Below are 18,102 nucleotides of genomic sequence, written 5' to 3' on the forward strand. Positions count from 1 at the left end.
GAAAACGGCTTAGACTAGTGGCATATGATGGTCCTCTTACAGAGTGAAAACGGCTTAGAGTGTCTTGGTACATTCGACAGATGATTCGATGGGGAATACAAGATAATAGAAACTGCAGGCTTTCTTTTCCTGAAAAGTTGCAACGCGATAATGGAAGCCATAGGTCTCACCATAATAAATATCTAAATATATACTGTATATACTGCCCACAGCCCTCCTATGAGACACAGACCGAGTAGAAGAAATGCTGTTATTTTACCATGAACATTAGTGAAGACCGATTATATGAATAGGTTGAAAAGTGATGAAATGGCCCTTTAAATAAATATGAAATATTAATATCCACACACGAGAAACAATATATTTGTACCTTTTGTTTATAATTCATATTTCATCCACATTGTGTCAAAGTCAATGGAACGCAACTCATTATTTTCATTATTGTAAATGTCACGTTTGTTACATTTATTACACTTTTATTACATGTTCATAACACATGCTGTCTGTTACACACACACACACACACACACACACACACTGTTTACAGCAGAAACACAGCTGCCACATCGACACATTTGCTGGCTTTGCAGCCAGAGGTCAAGAGGTCACCCCCTGTTCATTATAAGTTATTTATGAAAAAAAGAAAAATTGAAATACAATGAATTAAGTAAACAATTAAACGTCCCTGCCCCCCCTACACACACACACACACACTGCTCCAAAGAGGATGGGTCAAATACACACACACATGCACACACATATATACATACACACACACACACACACACACACACACACACACACGTGCGCGCGCGCACACACACACACACACACACACACACTGCTCCAAAAGAGGATGGGTCAAATACACACACGCGTGCGCACACACACACACACACACACTCTCTCTCTCTCTAACATCCCAGTCCACTCATGGATCCGATGCGGTCCATCTTCATCCCGAAACATCCTCTTCCTCCTCCGAAGCCCACTGACTTCCTGCCACGCATCCTATTGTAGCTACGCCTCCTCGTTCTGAACAGCAAGTCCCGGAAGATTGGGCTCATCACTACCTGTTTACGCCCCGTCATCACTCCCTGGTTCTCCACCAGGGGGGCAGGGGGGGACATGTGGGCGGAGCCCTCCTCTGTGATGTCATTGAAGGAGGGGGGAGGGGCTTGGATGAGAGCAGCGAGATGAGAGCCAAAGAGAGAGTCCATCACCTAACAGACCGACATGTAGAGAGAGAGAGAGAGACCTTTATTGTGAAATGCTTTTACGTTTTCAGGATAACCGTTATCCAATCAATAGGAATCAGTGACATTGGAACTTGTAGCCCAGTTGCAATTATGCCTGCAGTTCTATGCCAGCTCCACCAGGTGGCACTTCTGGGGGTCCTGAACACATGACTATAGAGATAGTGTGTAACAATATGCAGGATATTTGGACAGAATTTGGAGTAATATAAAAATACAAAAGTCGGCCTCCTGGTGGCGCTATAACAGGCCGTTCTGGAAAATTTGGGGCAGAGGTTTATCGTTGGCATCCAGGGAGTGTGTGCAAAATGTGGCATCGACAGTTAACGGTGCCGGAGATTAGCTGGTAATAGACGGACGGACACACACACGGATGGACACACAGACACATGCACGGACGGAGTGCAAATACAACTCTCTCCCCATGCCTTCGGCCTGGTGGAGATAATAATGCATTAAGCTGGACAAATGTGTTTTTCTGACAGCTGAACATGCCCTCTTTCAGATTATAATTTATTTTTTAAGGTTACTAGGAGGACATGGCACCGAATAGTAGGAATGACCCATTTACATTACTAAAGCTTTTACAGCCGGCGCTCAGAGGGAAGACAAGCCTGATTTGCATTGCATGGTGAATCATGGTGGTGTCTGTCTGTCACGATTAATTCTTCAATTAAACAGTTTACATACATAATTGAAAGGTCTGCGGTTTTATCATTGGGTGGTTTTCTGTCTGTGTCCCCTCTTAAAAAAAGTCCCCCCCCGCCCCCATCTCGGTAGCCACAGAAATGTCTCTGCTTTTGCATGTGATGTGACAGACAAGACAGTGCACTTTTCATTTTATTTTATTCCTCATACAACGATGCCATTGCCTGGCCCTCTATCTCAAATGGTCAAATACATATTTGATTAAGGAATATAATATGCCTTTTGTATTCTTTCTGTATATCAGCAAAATGTAGACTTTTATGTTAGACATTGAAATTAAGATTCTCAGATAAAAATAAAAAAAAACGCAGCTTAAGCAAGTAACCGGTGAAATGATCGACTGACATTGCTAATTTATAGATCTGCCCATTCTGCTGTTCAGTGCGAAACCACAAACCATAAATCACACAGGCAGCAGCAGCAAGCGAGAATGTCAGGGAGAGAGAGAATGAAAGATGCATGTCCTTTCTTTCACTGCCCTATAACTTGAGCCACTGTTGCCGCCTATAGTGCCTACTGGCGATCTTTCTTTTATCTCTCTCTGTTTTTTTCCGGGTTTCTGGGCATAAAAATGTGGATAATTGTTCAGGCAGAGCCTCGGACCAGCCCAGTATAGGGCCCAGTTAGGGCCGGGCCTCAATTTTCAGGCCTGTTGAAAACTCAAATTTCACGTTGTCTTTTATAGCCCTAAACAAACATTAAAGTCCATAGACTTGACTGGCGTCCGGTTCTTTTTAATTAGGCTCTAAACAAACATTAAAAGTCCATAGACCTGGCTGCCACATGACGTACTTTCGGAAAGCCATGCATTGGAGGGGCTAGTGACGCTCAAACATCACACTTCTGTGAAGTGAGGGACGCCCACTGTATTTATATCGGCCATGTGATGTCTTGCGTCTTCATTTAGTGCTCTAAAACAAACACATTACAAAGTAACGTCTATAGACTTGGCTGGCAAACAAATCACATGCATCACAACTGCCCTAAACAAACATTAAAGTCCATACTTGGCTGGCAAATGATTTACGTCGGTGGTTTCCAAACTTTTTCATGTCAAGGACCCTCAAATGGACACTAATTAGACCCACAGACCATTTGAAAAGATATGCCAGGGGAGGTTTTACAGCTGCAGCAGTGATTCTCAAGCCGTTTAGTTTGACGTGCATTAGTCTACAGACCCCCATTTAATGGCATTTTTTTCTATCTCTGGGACCCCCAATTGATATTATAAAATCAATGTTAACGTAACAAATGTTAATGTACAAATGGAACTAAATGGACCCGTTAGGATCCATTTGCTTCCATTTGTACACTAACTTCCATTTTGTTCCTAACTATCATCAAGGACCCCTGGGGGTCCCCGGACCCCACTTTGGGAACCACTGATTTACGTCAAGTGCTCTAAACGATTAAACATTGAAAAGTCCATCGACTTATGGCTGCCGTGTGACGTTTGATTAGTTAGCGCCTCTCAATAATATGAGGGGCAGTGTTGGAAAAAGTACTCAAATGTTTTACTTAAGTAAAAGTATCAATATTGCAATCCAGATCAAATGTACTTACTTAAAAGTACAAAAGTATTGGTTTTTCTCTTAAATTTTATCCCACGATTTTGCAACCCAGTTTATTCACCCAGTGCCAATTATCTAATGTAATCCTGGGCGCTACACTTCCTCTGCCAACCTGGGGGGGCAGCGGACTAACCTCATGCCTCCTTCTATGCATGAGGAGTCCAAGCTGCTTCTTTTCACCTGGTTAATAATAATAATAATCTACAAAGTAACTATAGTAACTAAAGTTGTTTTCAAATAGTTGTAGTAGAGTAATAATATTAATAATAATACCTAATAATAATAATATAATTGATGATGAAGAAAGTGACCCACCTTTACGTCGTGTCGTCGTAGCGACGAAGGTCTGGTTTCTATGGCAACCACCGACAGGATAACTAGCAGCACAGACAGAGAGGATGATGAAGATGAAGAAGATGGGACGGCCATCTTTGTTCTTGTAGATCAGTAGATCTATAGATGTACATCCAGGTTTTTCACTTAAAGAATAAGTTCCCAAAATGTTCTTTAAAAAAGTCCTCTGGAAATTCTCAGAAGTCCAGAGAAAGGTTTTTCCGCAGATGTTTCAGATCAAAAGAGAAATATCTTATTTTCTCTCCAACAAAAAGTTTTTGGTTTTTAAACAAAATGTTCGTATAAAGTTTCCCGAAGTCCAGAAAACGTGTCGTCTCGTATTTGTTCCTAAAAAAAGGTTCCTGGGTATAAGATGTATCTTCCGATTGGATGAATATTTTAATCCAGCGTGTTCTTTTTTTAGTTTGATCTGTCCTGGAGATCAGGACGGGTCTAACTGGGTCTGTCCAGTATCTGATGTGAGCGCTTCAAACCGCTGCTGTCTTTATAGGTCCATTCTTTGTGATGTCATCGCATTGTTCTACTTTTCTATTTTATGATAGGACCATCCTCTTTCTGTTGTGATGTCACTGCATTCTTACCGCCGTAACCGGTGACAACCGTGATCGTGATGGTGGAAGCCCCATCACGCACGCACGCACCCTAGAATCCCCATTCTGAGGCCAACATTAGCCAGAAATAGCAGATCTACAAACACACAAAACGGCTCCCGGTTTGATTGATTGATTGAAATTTTTTTATTCACAGTAACTAGAATGGGTACATTTCAAACGAGAGAGCACAAGTAAATACAAAAACGGATACTTTGAGGACAAAACCATGAAAAGCACTAAGACTTGTTTACATCAGGCTCCTCCATTTTCAATTAATCAGAGCATTATAAAGACAAATATACAATCCTATGAAAATCAGGAAATCATCATATAAGAAAATTTAAAAAGGGGAAAAACACGTACTAGTCATTGTGAGCTTGCAGATCTGCTGAGTTTCGGTGTAGAGGGAGAAAATGAGCGGACCAAGTACAGAGTCAAATGTCAAGTTTACTAAGAGTTGAGGGTTTAAGAGGTATGAAAATACACAATAACATCAATATATTAATAGAAAATACACATTAACAAATCCAACATATTAATATAGTAAAGTACAGCAACACAGAAGGATTATTAAAAAAAAGTCAAGCACAAAAAAGGACATTGCTGACATCGGTCACACTAACAGTGCAACATGAAAATGCCTTCCGAAATAGGAACGTTTTCAGGCCTGTTTTAAAATTCCACAGTCTGTGGCACTCTCACATCCATAGGGAGGCTGTTCCACAGGTGCGGTGCTGGCGAGCTGCAGGTAAGGCCCGGTTCCCCATGGAGCGTAGATTGGTATTTGGAACCTCGAGTACAAATTTATTTGCAGATCTGAGGGTGCGTGCGGAGGCACTATACTACATCCTATAATTTACTGAGACACTACACTGTCTCTCTGCATTCTATGATCCTATAGTGTACTGAGACGCTACACTGTCTCTCTGCATTCTGTGATCCTATAGTTTACTGAGACGCTACACTGTCTCTCTGCATTCTGTGATCCTATAGTTTACTGAGACGCTACACTGTCTCTCTGCATTCTGTGATCCTATAGTTTACTGAGACGCTACACTGTCTGCATTCTATGATCCTATAGTTTACTGAGACGCTACACTGTCTGCATTCTGTGATCCTATAGTTTACTGAGACACTACACTGTCTGCATTCTATGATCCTATAGTTTACTGAGACACTACACTGTCTCTCTGCTATCTATGATCCTATAGTTTACTGAGACGCTACACTGTCTTTGCATTCTATGGACATGTTTATTGTAAGTCACTCTGTATAAAGACTAAAGAGCGTCTGATAAATGACTACATTGTTGTAAATTGTCACTGTCACTATACTTGTAGGGACATATAATCCAAGAGTATGTGCGCACACACACACACACACACACACATGCACACGCATGCACACACACACACACACACGCGCGCACGCAGTGTGAGGTTACTTGGGACCCTAACATCCCTCTGACCCGGGCGGCCACGCCCCCTCGTTAAATGGTCGCCACGGTTACGAGGTGGTCGTCAGGAAGTATTTCCCGTCTGAGGGGGCGGGGCCAAAGGCTTCACGCCACACCGGCCGCCGCCATGGGAACGCTCGTGATGTCACTGCGACCGTGTGCACGTTCGATTTCAGTGGTGGAAAAAGTACTCAAAGTTTTCAGTAAAAGTATGAATGCTACAATGTAGAGCGACTCCGTTACAAGTAAAAGTCCGGAAAGTACAGTATTGGCATCAAAATGTACTTAAAGTACTAAAAGTGAAAGTACTCATTATGCAGAATGTGCCATTTAACATACATTTGGCTAAAATAAAATGGCTGAAGTGGTTAATGTATTTTGCAATAATAAATCAAAATCTACAAAGTAAGTAAAGTTTTCAAATAAATGTGGTGGAGTAAAAAGTACAATATTTGCCGTTGAGATGTAGTGGTGTAGAAGTAAGAGTACTGGAAATTGGAAATACTGAAGTAAAGTAGGCTACAAATACCTCAAATGCGTTTGGCACGCGCGCGCGCTCACACACACACACACACACACACACACACACGCACACACGCACACACACAGACGTCATAAACTAATTATCTCGCCTCATTAGTCCAGGCCAGTTGATTGTGAAGCACATTAACGACACAAGACAATTCAATGAGTTTTACAATAAAACATTAAAGGAACATTCATCCATTTTCAACCTTATCTTGACTAATAAAGTATTGCGTTATCCTTTTAGCTTTAATGTTGTTTACATTTATGACTAATAATAAAGTATTGTGTTATCCTTTTAGCGTTAATGTCTGACTGTACCTCTGTGTTGTTTACATTTAGAACTATATGGTAGCATATAGCCTATAACTTGGACCCCACTGGGCCCACTTCGGCCCTGGACTGGTTCTCATTGTGGAACCCACGCCACGCGGCACGAGCACTGTCGAGCAGGCGTCTATTGAGTCCATGTGTGTACTTTGTGTAAACGTGTTTGTGTTAAGGGTTAGTTTAGGGTTAGTACTTTGTGTAATTGTGCTGTATGGGTGTGTATAGGCTATACTTTAAGTGAGTGCATTTTCCGTAAAGTGTGTGTACACTCGTAAATGTTGTGTGTGTATGTACTGTATGTGTGTGTGTGCTCTCTGAACCGGTTGTGTACTTTGTGTAAGTGTGTGTACTTCGTAATTGTCCAGACCTAAACCTGCTGATTGGCTCACAGATGGAGGGGGGGGGGGGGGGGGGGTCGGAGAAATGAGTTTTCTTCGACGGGTGGGTGGCATCTCCCTTTGAGATAGGGTGAGAATTTTCAGTCACACAAGAGAGACTCGTAGTAGAGTTGTTGCTTCTTCGCCTGGGAAGGAGCCAGCTTAGGTGGTTCGGGCATCTGGTTAGGATGCCTCTCAAGCGTCTCCCTAGAGAGGTCCTCGAAGCACGTCCTACTGGGAGAAGACCTTGGGGCAGACCAAGGAGCAGATGGAGGGATAACATCGACTCACTGGCCTTGGAACACCTTGGGATCCCCCAGGAGGAAGTTACTATTGCTCTGGAGAGGGAAGTCTGAGCGCTGCACAAAATGTAGTGAAAATAGCAGATCTACAAGCTCACAGATTACAGAATAATTAAATAACAATGACGTTTATTTAAAACATGAATTAACTATTATAATAATAATAAGGGATACGTTTTAAATTCATTGAATTGAAAACATCCACTGTTTGCAGTGATTGATTGTGTGATGTGCGTGCGTGTGTATGTGCGAGGGTCTCAGCTGACGTCAGAGAACTTCTCTCACAATGGAGACGGGAGGAGCTTTTAGTGTCACCTCAACAATGGAGCACGCACGTACACACACAGTCACACACACACACACACACACACACACACACACACACACACACACACACACACACACACACACACAAAGGGGTCGTAAAAAAGCATTTAGCGCCGATCATTAGCCCCTCATTACCTCCTCTCTTTGTGCGTCCGTGGTGGGTGCGTCACGTCACGTGTTTTGGGGGTGCTTTTTATATTTGTGTTAACTTCTGACGAATTGAAAATCTATAGATTTTCAATTCGTCAGAACTATTAAGTCTAATTATAGGCCTACTGCTTTTCATGGTTTTATTCTCAATAGCCTAACAATTTGTATTGACTTGCAGCTTGTGCTTCAATTCGCTTGAAATGTATATACCTGTCCTGTCCTATTACAAACTGTGAATAAATCAATCAATTAAAGAAGGCATGTTGCATATTCGTCACAAACACTGTTGTTTTCATATTTAAATTAGCCTATAATCAATCAGTTCAGAACACACATGCACGCGCACGCACGCACGCACACACGTACGTACGGTGACCATCGCCGGGCAACCAACGGACCCTGACCAAGCAGCACTGACGTCAAGAGTCACTGTGTGTGTGTGTGTGTGTGTGTGTGTGTGTGTGTGTGTGTGTGTGTGTGTGTGTGTCTGTGTGTGTCTGTGTGTGTGTGTGTGAGAGAGAGTGAGTGACTGTGTGGGATTCACATGTCTTAATGACATGTTGGTAGGGGACTTTTTAATTGGGTCGTCCACTCACAGTTAACAGTCTTTGTATTGAGTTTATGCTTGAAATGTACTGTAATTCTGCAAACTGTTAATAAATGTTTCAATCAATCAATCAGGCTGTGCGCGTTCCCGCGGAGCGGAGCGCTCTAGAGTCCAGATTGGTCCATTGCTCCGCTCGGTTCACGTCGACGTGACGACGTGCGCGCTCTGGAGTGTCCCAGTCTCCCAGTGTTGCCAAGTGCTTATTATAAGCGACTTTGGGCTTGTTTTTCTGTAAAGTTGGTTGCGGTTTGTTAAAAGTGTAGTTATTTTGGCTTGCTTGAGTTGCTTCCATTATAAATAAAAATCATTGCTTAAATCAATTCTCAAACATTTGCATGAACTTAACAAATTAGCCCAATGTATTTATCTGCAGACAGACAGACATCAGAAAAACATGTTTAACTTTCAAATAGTATCGGCCTATTCCAAGTATTTCACTTTTTCTTTTTGAAAATAGCAAACTCTCAACAAGTTGGCAATAAAGTGGACACTGCTGTCAATGCACCGATGTGGCTCTAGTCAGTGGCTTCTTTTGGTCTTGCTTTCACAGACCTGGTCGCTTATTTATCCCACACAATCTGGCAACACAGTCCCAGTGTGTGTTGAGTTTGTGCAGTGCACAGTGTCACCTTGTCGGCTCTGACAGAGCGGTGAGACAGACAGCCCAGTGACCGACCAGAGAGACACCATGGCGGACACCAAAGCCAAGACCTCCCCGAAGGCTGTCAAATTCCTGTTCGGAGGACTCGCTGGGTGAGAGTTATGAGGATATATGCTAATGATGCTAATTATGCTAACGATGCTAACAGAACTCACTGACACTGTACTGTGCTGTTTATATAAGGCATTCACTATGCTAATGCTAACAACACTGTTTAAATGTCATTCACTGTGCTAGTAACGATGCTAATGCTAACAACACTGTTTAAATGTCATGCAGCATGTGCTGCTGTTGCTGTCACTGTAGGCTACTTCTTGACCGTGTCATACTCTAATTATAAAGTACTGTACATATTGTCTTTTAGCATCACTGGCTAATAATCAATAAAGTAACCCAGAGTGACAGCACTGTGCATTTAGTGCTGAATGCCATTCACTACAGTATTATTATAATGAATGAATGAATCAATGAATGCATTTATAAATTCCAGGTTGAGACAAAAACATGTCATGCCTCAATATTTGCCATGACATTTTTAATGCCAGAGAAGAAAACCCTTTTCTCTGTATTGTTTCCAAAGGGTAAAGCTATTTCTGGCTAGCTACAGATGATAAACAACTGCTTAAATCAGGCTTAAATTGCTTATTTAGTCAGCCTGTGGCAGTATACTGCTTCCCTAAGATTGCATTGGGAAAACATGGGCTAACTTGTTTCACCCCTGTCTAAAAATGAAGACAGGGGTCTTCATAGCCTAGTATAAACCAGGGGTTTTCAACTAGATTAGTGCGGGGGCCACACCTGTAGAATGATTGTGTGGGGAGGCTGCACGGTTTGCCCGGAACATTTGTGGTTTCTCAAAATGCATTTTGTGCTTAAACATGAAGATGTATGTTTATATATATATTTGTTTACAGTAATGAGCAGGATAATATATGCATATACAGGTCTATGCTACCTTAGAATAGATGTAGACCTATTTCACCAGCTGGACACACACACACGGGGGGGCACAAGTAGTGGTGGATTTTACGATAGATATGTATCACGATACAGAGGCCATAATACGATATATATCGATATATCTTGATTAAACGTTTATTCGAAAATAATGACCATGTTGCACAAATAAATACAATAAAGCACTATCAGGCCCACACTACTTGGAGCGAAGCAAGTTGTAAATGCATACGGAGTACACGCCCTGTGGGGGTGTGGAGGCCTTTTTGGGAGGTTATGGACAACCGTTGGTCCGATAGTCTCGACACCGGCCAATGCACTCCCTGCGGTGCCCCCACTGGCCTACTTGGAACGATGCAAGTTGGAAATGCATGCCCCACCCAGATATTATGTCTGTCTCCCTTTGATGCCCATCCATGTATTGAGTTCTGTGTCAGGCATGCCCAAATATGTGTTGTGAGGTCAGAACAGGCCAGTTCCATATATGGACACTGGGAAGGGGCCCGGTGCAGAGCCCGGGCAGAGGCCTTTTTGGGGCGGTTCTGGACAACCAGCTGTACGGGGTTTCCTTGGCAGTTCACGCTCCAACCACTAGGGCTGAGTGCTTCAACACTGGAGAGCCTCACGGGGCTTGGTCTAAACATCCTAACAAGGGGTCTGGGAAGGGAGTGCATTGCAACTTGCTAGGAGTGCTTTGATAACTTAGGTAGAGGTACGTTTGGCAACACTGCGTCACCCAGATAATTCATGCCGTTTATTGCTGTATCAATACAGCAGCCTCTCGATCGATTCACCTATCGTCCGGATTGTCAATCGATATATTGCCATATCGATTAATCTAATGCACCACAAGGGGCCCCCCATGTTTGTGTGAATACTCCTGGTATTAACACAGCTCTAATTTTACATTTCACAGATATCTTGTGTTGTGTTTATAGACGGTTGCTTCCGCTCTCAAACGAGCACTTGCCTGGTCAGGTAACCTGAAACTCCACCTGCCAAAAGGTTTTATTTACCTGGTAAAGGGCAGGTGGGCAACCCTTAGTGTTTTATTTACCTGCCAGAGGCAGGTGGGGAACCCTTGGAGTTTTATTTAGCTGCCAGGGGCAGGTGGGCAACCCTTAGTGTTTTATTTACATGCCAGGGGCAGGTGGGGAACCCTTGGAGTTTTATTTAGCTGCCAGGGGCAGGTGGGCAACCCTTAGTGTTTTATTTAGCTGCCAGGGGCAGGTGGGCAACCCTTAGTGTTTTATTTAGCTGCCAGGGGCAGGTGGGCAACCCTTAGTGTTTTATTTACCTGCCAGGGGCAGGTGGGCAACCCTTAATGTTTTATTTAGCTGCCAGGGGCAGGTGGGCAACCCTTAGTGCTTTATTTAGCTGCCAGGGGCAGGTGGGCAACCCTTGGTGCCAATGCAATTGGAAACGTTGTGTAATTGTTATGTAACATTATGTAATGTTAAACATTACACCTTTTTATTACGCCTAATAGTAGCACACAGTCCATACAATTGTCTGTCTGTCTGTCTGTCTGTCTGTCTGTCTGTCTGACTCTGTCTGTCTGTCTGTCTGTCTGTTTGTCTGTCTGTTTGTGTAAGAGACTGCCCAGTTAAGGTCATGACCTCTGAGCCATGTTGTCAACCTTTAAAGACTCAACTGGTTCCCCAGCGTGTGTGTGTGTGTGTGTGTGTGTGTGTGTGTGTGTGTGTGTGTGTGAGAGTGAGTGAGAGACAGAGAGCGAGAAACATGTCCAGCTGGTTTAATAAGCATTTAACTTTTTTTAAATTATTTTAAACATGTTACTCAATAAGTTTGTTTTTGTGTGTATCTGTGTGTGTTCATGTGTGTGCTCTCTTGCTATAAGTTGACATTGAACTAGAGTATTATGGTGCTAGCAAAAAATATGAATGAATGAATAGATTGAATAAAAATGTCAGCTGTTCTTTGTGTCATGACGTCATTAAATTGCCGTACCTCCAAAAACAGAATGAACAAACAAACAAAACTCCATTAGACCGCTGCTTTTGGGTGCTTTGGTTGAATTGCTCCTTTAACTTGCACTAGCCTCGACGACCTTACAGGCATATGCAAAGGCTCAACTTATGTTATTTATATAGCATTTTATGTAGACATAGCACTATAGTGTATGCTCATAGTTTATTATATAGATATTCCACTGTTAGACGGATAGGTCCGTAGCTTACGTATGATTCTTGATGACTATTTGTTATGTATTTGATGTATTACCATGCGTTGTTCTTGCTTACTGTAAATCACTCTGGATTAAGAGCATCTGCTAAATGTCTAAATTGTAATTGTAAATGTAGATTTGTTTCTTATTAAACAAGTCAGGAAGGACATGTGTTCAAACAAAAGATGGAGATCTAGATTCAGACACCTACAGTGTGCGATCTCCCTACATTTGAGCAAGAATCGTGCAGCACTATGGTGTCTATCATTTGAAATCTTTAACAATGTGAAGGGAAATTATTCATGACGATTATCTTGTGTGTGTGTGTAGGATGGGTGCCACAGTGTTCGTCCAACCTCTAGATCTGGTGAAGAACAGAATGCAGCTCGCCGGTGCAGGATCTAAAGCTAAAGAATACAAGACGAGTTTCCATGCCCTGGCCTCTATCCTGAAGAATGAAGGTGTATCTGGAGTATATACTGGGTATATATATACACACACACACACAGGGCCACTATATTTCCACATTCACTCCAGAGGGCCACTATATTTCCACATTCACTCCAGAGGGCCACTATATTTCTACACTCACTCTAGAGGGCCACTATATTTCCACACTCAGGCCACTTTTAGATGGAAACGGGCTCCAGAGAAAACGGCAATGTCCCGATGCGTTCAAATTTTTTATTCATCCTTTACACTGTAATGACTGAAAACACTGTAATGTGCATGCCAGGTGGCTACGCCAAAGAAGCACTTCTGTTCTACTTCCTATCACAAGGCTGTTTGTTTACATCATGGTTTACATTCACCATCGCTAGTCGCTACATTTGCATTCATCGGATGAGCGTGGCAACGGAGCGCTTGCTCATTCTAGGAACTCCAAATTTCGATTTTCAATTTGTTGCGCTTTCAACCCCCGAAAACGCAGTTTTCTATGGACACTGTTCTCGTGTAAAGGGGGCCTCACTCCAGAGAAAGACAAAAACCTCTTATCTCCATTTATTTTTCTTAATCAATGCCTTCACTTTGTCATTCTATGTCACAAAAAAGTAGAAAACATTGCCAAGGCAAAACCTATTTTTGAATTGGAATCCTGAAAAGTAACAATTTTATTTAATTTCAAATGCATTTACTTGTTATACTTAAACAAGAAATGTACAAGTAAATTAAAACTTATGTTAACTTAAAATGCTGTCTGTGTGCGTGACAGTCTGTCAGCAGGGTTACTACGTCAGGCCACCTACACAACAACCAGACTGGGAATCTACACCATCCTGTTTGAGAAGATGACCGCCGCCGATGGGACTCCTCCTAACTTCCTCATGAAGGTACTATTTAACACATACTGATACTAATCAGTGTTTTCGTCGACTAAAACTAAAACGACTACCTTTTTCCACTGACAAAACTAAATGAAAACTAAGCTATGATGACTAAAACTAAGACTAAATATATTGACAATTTCGTCAACAAATAAAAACTAGACTAAAATTTTAGGAAGGGACTAGGATCCAGTATAAGTCATTTTACACTTGGTTGCATGCTGAAAATACCAGATCTACAAGCTCATGTGTGTGTGTGCACGTATGTGTGTGCGTGCAGGCTCTCATAGGAATGACAGCAGGAGCTACAGGAGCGTTCATTGGAACTCCAGCTGAGGTCGCTCTGATCAGGATGACTGCTGATGGACGGTACCTGCCTGTCTCTGTCTGTCTGTCTGTCTGTCTGCTGTAACTTCATGAGGACGTAGCAAACACACATGCAGTACCCTTACTGACCACAAGGTGACCGTATCAGTTAGGTGCTAAAAAAAAGAAACAAAGACAATATTTGGGTGACCAGATCCCTCAGTCCCTCATTTCCAAGACTTTTCAGGCGTCCCACAAACTGAGACCCTGTCCCACATTGTGACTGGCAGGCATCAGTGTTCAAATGCCCTAATAAGTTGGCTTTCTGTCGTAAAGCTCACTCATTGTCCCTTTTCCTGCAAGATGTGCTTTTAAGAATGAGAAATATCGCCAGAGGCAAAATGATGGGCAATATTAGGCCCATGGTCGAATATGACATCAAGGCATTCAACCCATTCTAGACGGGATTATGGATTATGTTATACTTTAGCTATTGAAAAATAGCAGATCTACAAGCTCATAGCACGGCACCGAGGGCCGTGCTACGAGCTTGTAGGTCTGCTATTTTTGAAAAATCGTGAAAATGTGGCACAAATCTTTTAATATATATATATATATATATTTCAGAGCGAACATTTTTATGGAACAACATATTTTCACTATAACTTAAGTAATAAGTTCCTAACCCCATCCTGTCCCACACAAGAGATACTTCTGTCCCTCAAATGAACAGTTTGGATCTGGTCACCCTTATTATGTTTAATATCATTTTAATTTGACCTTTAATATAAACACAAGGTCACTGCAGTAGCTCTGTATTAAATCATTAATCAGTTTTATAATAACTCATTAATCGCAATTGTTTCTCGTGACGCTTAATGTTCAACTAAAAACTACTTTCACCTTGAAATTTTAAATGGTGCATTCATAAAGCGATTTTATCCAAAGAGCTTTTACATTCACACACACATTCACACATCTTTACCTAGATTGTGCATCACACGCACACACACACTCTGTATTCATTGTGTATACAATGTGTGCGTCCTGCAGTCTGCCCGCTGACCAGAAGAGGGGCTACAGCAACGTGTTCAACGCTCTGGCCAGAATCACCAAAGAAGAAGGAGTGGTCACACTATGGAGGGTGAGACTCAGTGCACCCAGATATATACGACAAGGGGCGGAAAAATGCCGCGAGCGGCAGGAGTCTCTTCCTGGTTTATAGACAGCTGGTGGATGGAAATGAAGCTCCACCCATGCTGCAACTTGCCGCGTGGACAAAGTGTTTCCGGTTTTGTGGCCGACGTGGCAAGTTGCAGTGTGGGTGGAGCTTAATTTCCATCCACCAGCTGTCTAAAAACCAGGAAGAGACTGCGGCTCGTGTGCGTGCGTGCATGTTCGTGTGTGACCACCTGCTGACCAGCTGTCAGCATTGAGTGACCATAACATCTGACCATACCTCTCTATTACTAAGATATTACATGTCTTACGGTCTTGGTCCCAGAAATGTTGTTTTATATTTCATGATTGAAATGATATTCAACTTTGTTGTTAAGAGTTTAGTGTTGAGCAATCAGCATATTTGATTAGCGCAACAAACCATTTATTGGCCAATAAAAAAGTCCAACAGGAGAAAGTGGGGTGTACTTTAAAAATATATATATTATTCTAATTTTAGGTCATTCAGTGCCTTAATAACAAACTGCTGACCTCAGTGTCCACATGCCTGGTTTTAAACATTTATTCTATTGTACTTTTTATCAGTCAGGATGTCTGGAGGGAATTTAATGGAATCGTTCTTATCATTAAAAAGAAAAGAAAAGAAAAAAACATTACTAGCCTAATGTGACCTTTGTGTGTGTGTGTGCGTGTGCAGGGCTGCGTCCCCACCATGGCTCGTGCAGTGGTCGTGAATGCAGCTCAACTCGCCTCGTATTCTCAGGCCAAGCAAGCTCTACAGGACACAGGTACACGCATGCATGCACCAGGGCTCCAATATTTTGGGGGTCCTAGAAGGTTGAGAACCCTGGTACTAGACTAGACTACTGTCTGAAATGACACGTTGTGTTAATGCTCTGTTTGACCACAGGGTGGCAGTGCAACACCACAATATGAGCACACCATAATTTTATTAGCGGCAACAACACTGAGGGGGAAAAAACAATAACTTACAGTAACTGTGTGTGTGTGTGTGTGTGTGTGTGTGTTTTTTCCAAGGTTGTGCATCTACTATTGTTTGTTCAATAATTTCTTGTTAAATGTGAATGCAAATAAAGATGTTAACTGTGTGTGTGTTTTCAGGGTACTTCGGTGATGACATCCTGTGTCATTTCTGTGCCAGTATGATCAGTGGGTTGGTCACTACCGCTGCCTCCATGCCCGTAGACATCGTTAAGACCAGGTGACGCACGCACACACACACACACACACACACACACACACACACACACCAATACAATAGTCATTTTTAATCACTGTATTGTGTTTTCTTTTCTTTCTCAGGATTCAGAATATGAGGATGATCGATGGAAAACCTGAATATAAGAACGGTTTGGTGAGTTAAATTAAGACATCTCTCTCTCTCTCTCGCTGTCGGTCTTCACTCTCTCTGTGTGCGTCTATGTCTCTCTACCAGGAGGTTCTATAGGCAAGGTGATTAAAAATGAAGGGTTTTTTTTCTCCCTGCGGAAAGGCTTCACTCTCTCTCTGTGTCTGTCTATGTCTCTCTACCAGGAGGTTCTAGGCAAGGTGATTAAAAATGAAGGTTTCTTCTCCTTGTGGAAGGGCTTCACTCCGTACTATGCCAGACTGGGTCCTCACACCGTCCTCACCTTCATCTTCCTGGAGCAGATGAACAAGTCTTACAAACAATACGTCCTGGACCGCTAGAAGCAACACGCGCACACACACAGTCAAACACACACACACACACACACACACACACAGACAGACGCACACAGACAAATAAAATGAGGAAATACCCAGACACGCCACTGCCTAGACACATTATTTAACACACACACACACACACACACACACACACACACACACACACACACACACACACACACAGAGAGAGAGAGCTCTCGTTACAGCAGTGATTTGTAAAGCTGTTACATCATAATGATTCTCTATTCTGTCCTGATCTCTGGCACAAAATATGTTCATTAATAATTGATAGGAATACTGTACATATTCATTAGGGGGTTCTAGACATGAACATAACTTGGTTTTAGAGCCACTGAGAGGGTCAAAACTGTCCCGGTTATCCTGCGCACACACACACACACACACACACACATATTCTTTTTGTAATAAGAAAGAATGTAATAATAATTAATTATATTATTATGACGTCATGTCATGAACTATAAAGTAGATGAATAATTAATTCAAATCGTGGTTTTTGCTTCTGCTTTGTTGTCATATCATTTGTTGGTCCATATATGTAAACAATTGCACATTGGGTGACAACAAGGAAAGCATATAGGGGTTTGTGGTTGATAATTCATTAGAATTTAAAATGCTCATCTCTGAAAAAAGTTAAAGAAAAAAAGGCAAACTCCATGTTGACGATAATTAGACCTTAAAAGAAATATGTAAATAATTATTTATACCGCTATGCAAATCCTTGGTGTGATCTAATCTTAAATCTGGGTGCCCTTACAGAATCAAATATATATAGAGAGAACATTGAGAAGGTTCAGAGAAGGGCTACTAAATGAATACCAGGTCTGAAAGAACTGTCATAGAAAGGATACCTACGTTAGTGTAGGAGGCACAGTCTAGACCAGTGTTTCCCAACAGTGGGTCGGGACACATTTGTATTTAAAAAAAAAGAAGAATCTCTCCCAAAAAGCTTTTTCCAGTAATTTCAGGGGATTTCTAATAAATTCGAAATCAAATGTTTAAGTAGTAGTGAAAATTGCCGATCTACAAGTAGATCTTGTAGAATTCTGTAGATCTGCTATTTTCACTAGTTTGTGTCCCGGGGAGACATCACATTTCTGTTTTAGGTCACAGGCTAAAAGGTTTGGGAACTGCTGGTCTAGAGGAGATATAATTGAGGTCTATAAACTTGTCCACCAGATATATGACTTTACAGCCGA

At 42.0% G+C, this 18,102-nt stretch overlaps 2 protein-coding genes across 2 annotated transcripts; one reads left to right on the forward strand and one right to left on the reverse strand.

Annotated features, from left to right (window-relative positions):
- Positions 1 to 914: 914 nt before the first annotated feature.
- Positions 915 to 1,220, reverse strand: LOC308335251 (C-type natriuretic peptide 2-like; the record flags this gene model as incomplete). Its single annotated transcript, XM_080792269.1, has 1 exon — positions 915 to 1,220. One exon carries the CDS (start codon positions 1,218 to 1,220, stop codon positions 915 to 917), a length of 306 nt encoding a protein of 101 aa, XP_080648395.1.
- A 7,927-nt stretch (positions 1,221 to 9,147) lies between these two features.
- slc25a11 (solute carrier family 25 member 11) lies at positions 9,148 to 17,390 on the forward strand. Its single transcript, XM_080792172.1, has 9 exons — positions 9,148 to 9,309; positions 12,693 to 12,845; positions 13,576 to 13,693; positions 13,968 to 14,056; positions 15,047 to 15,137; positions 15,870 to 15,960; positions 16,295 to 16,394; positions 16,496 to 16,547; positions 16,727 to 17,390. Exons 1-9 carry the CDS (start codon positions 9,245 to 9,247, stop codon positions 16,880 to 16,882), a joined length of 915 nt encoding a protein of 304 aa, XP_080648298.1. The 5' UTR covers positions 9,148 to 9,244; the 3' UTR covers positions 16,883 to 17,390.
- Positions 17,391 to 18,102: the final 712 nt, after the last annotated feature.

Source organism: Protomyctophum bolini (genome assembly GCF_963924005.1).
Source record: "Protomyctophum bolini genome assembly, chromosome: 20".
Taxonomy (NCBI): Eukaryota; Metazoa; Chordata; class Actinopteri; order Myctophiformes; family Myctophidae; genus Protomyctophum; species Protomyctophum bolini.

Bases quoted from the DNA above. Each gene is read 5' to 3' on its own strand.
- slc25a11 (XM_080792172.1), top strand. From the start codon at position 9,245: ATGGCGGACACCAAAGCCAAGACCTCCCCGAAGGCTGTCAAATTCCTG. The intron at 15,961-16,294 runs GTACACGCATGC...GTGTGTTTTCAG, and splicing joins GCAAGCTCTACAGGACACAG to GGTACTTCGGTGATGACATC. The intron at 16,395-16,495 runs GTGACGCACGCA...TTTCTTTCTCAG, and splicing joins GTAGACATCGTTAAGACCAG to GATTCAGAATATGAGGATGA.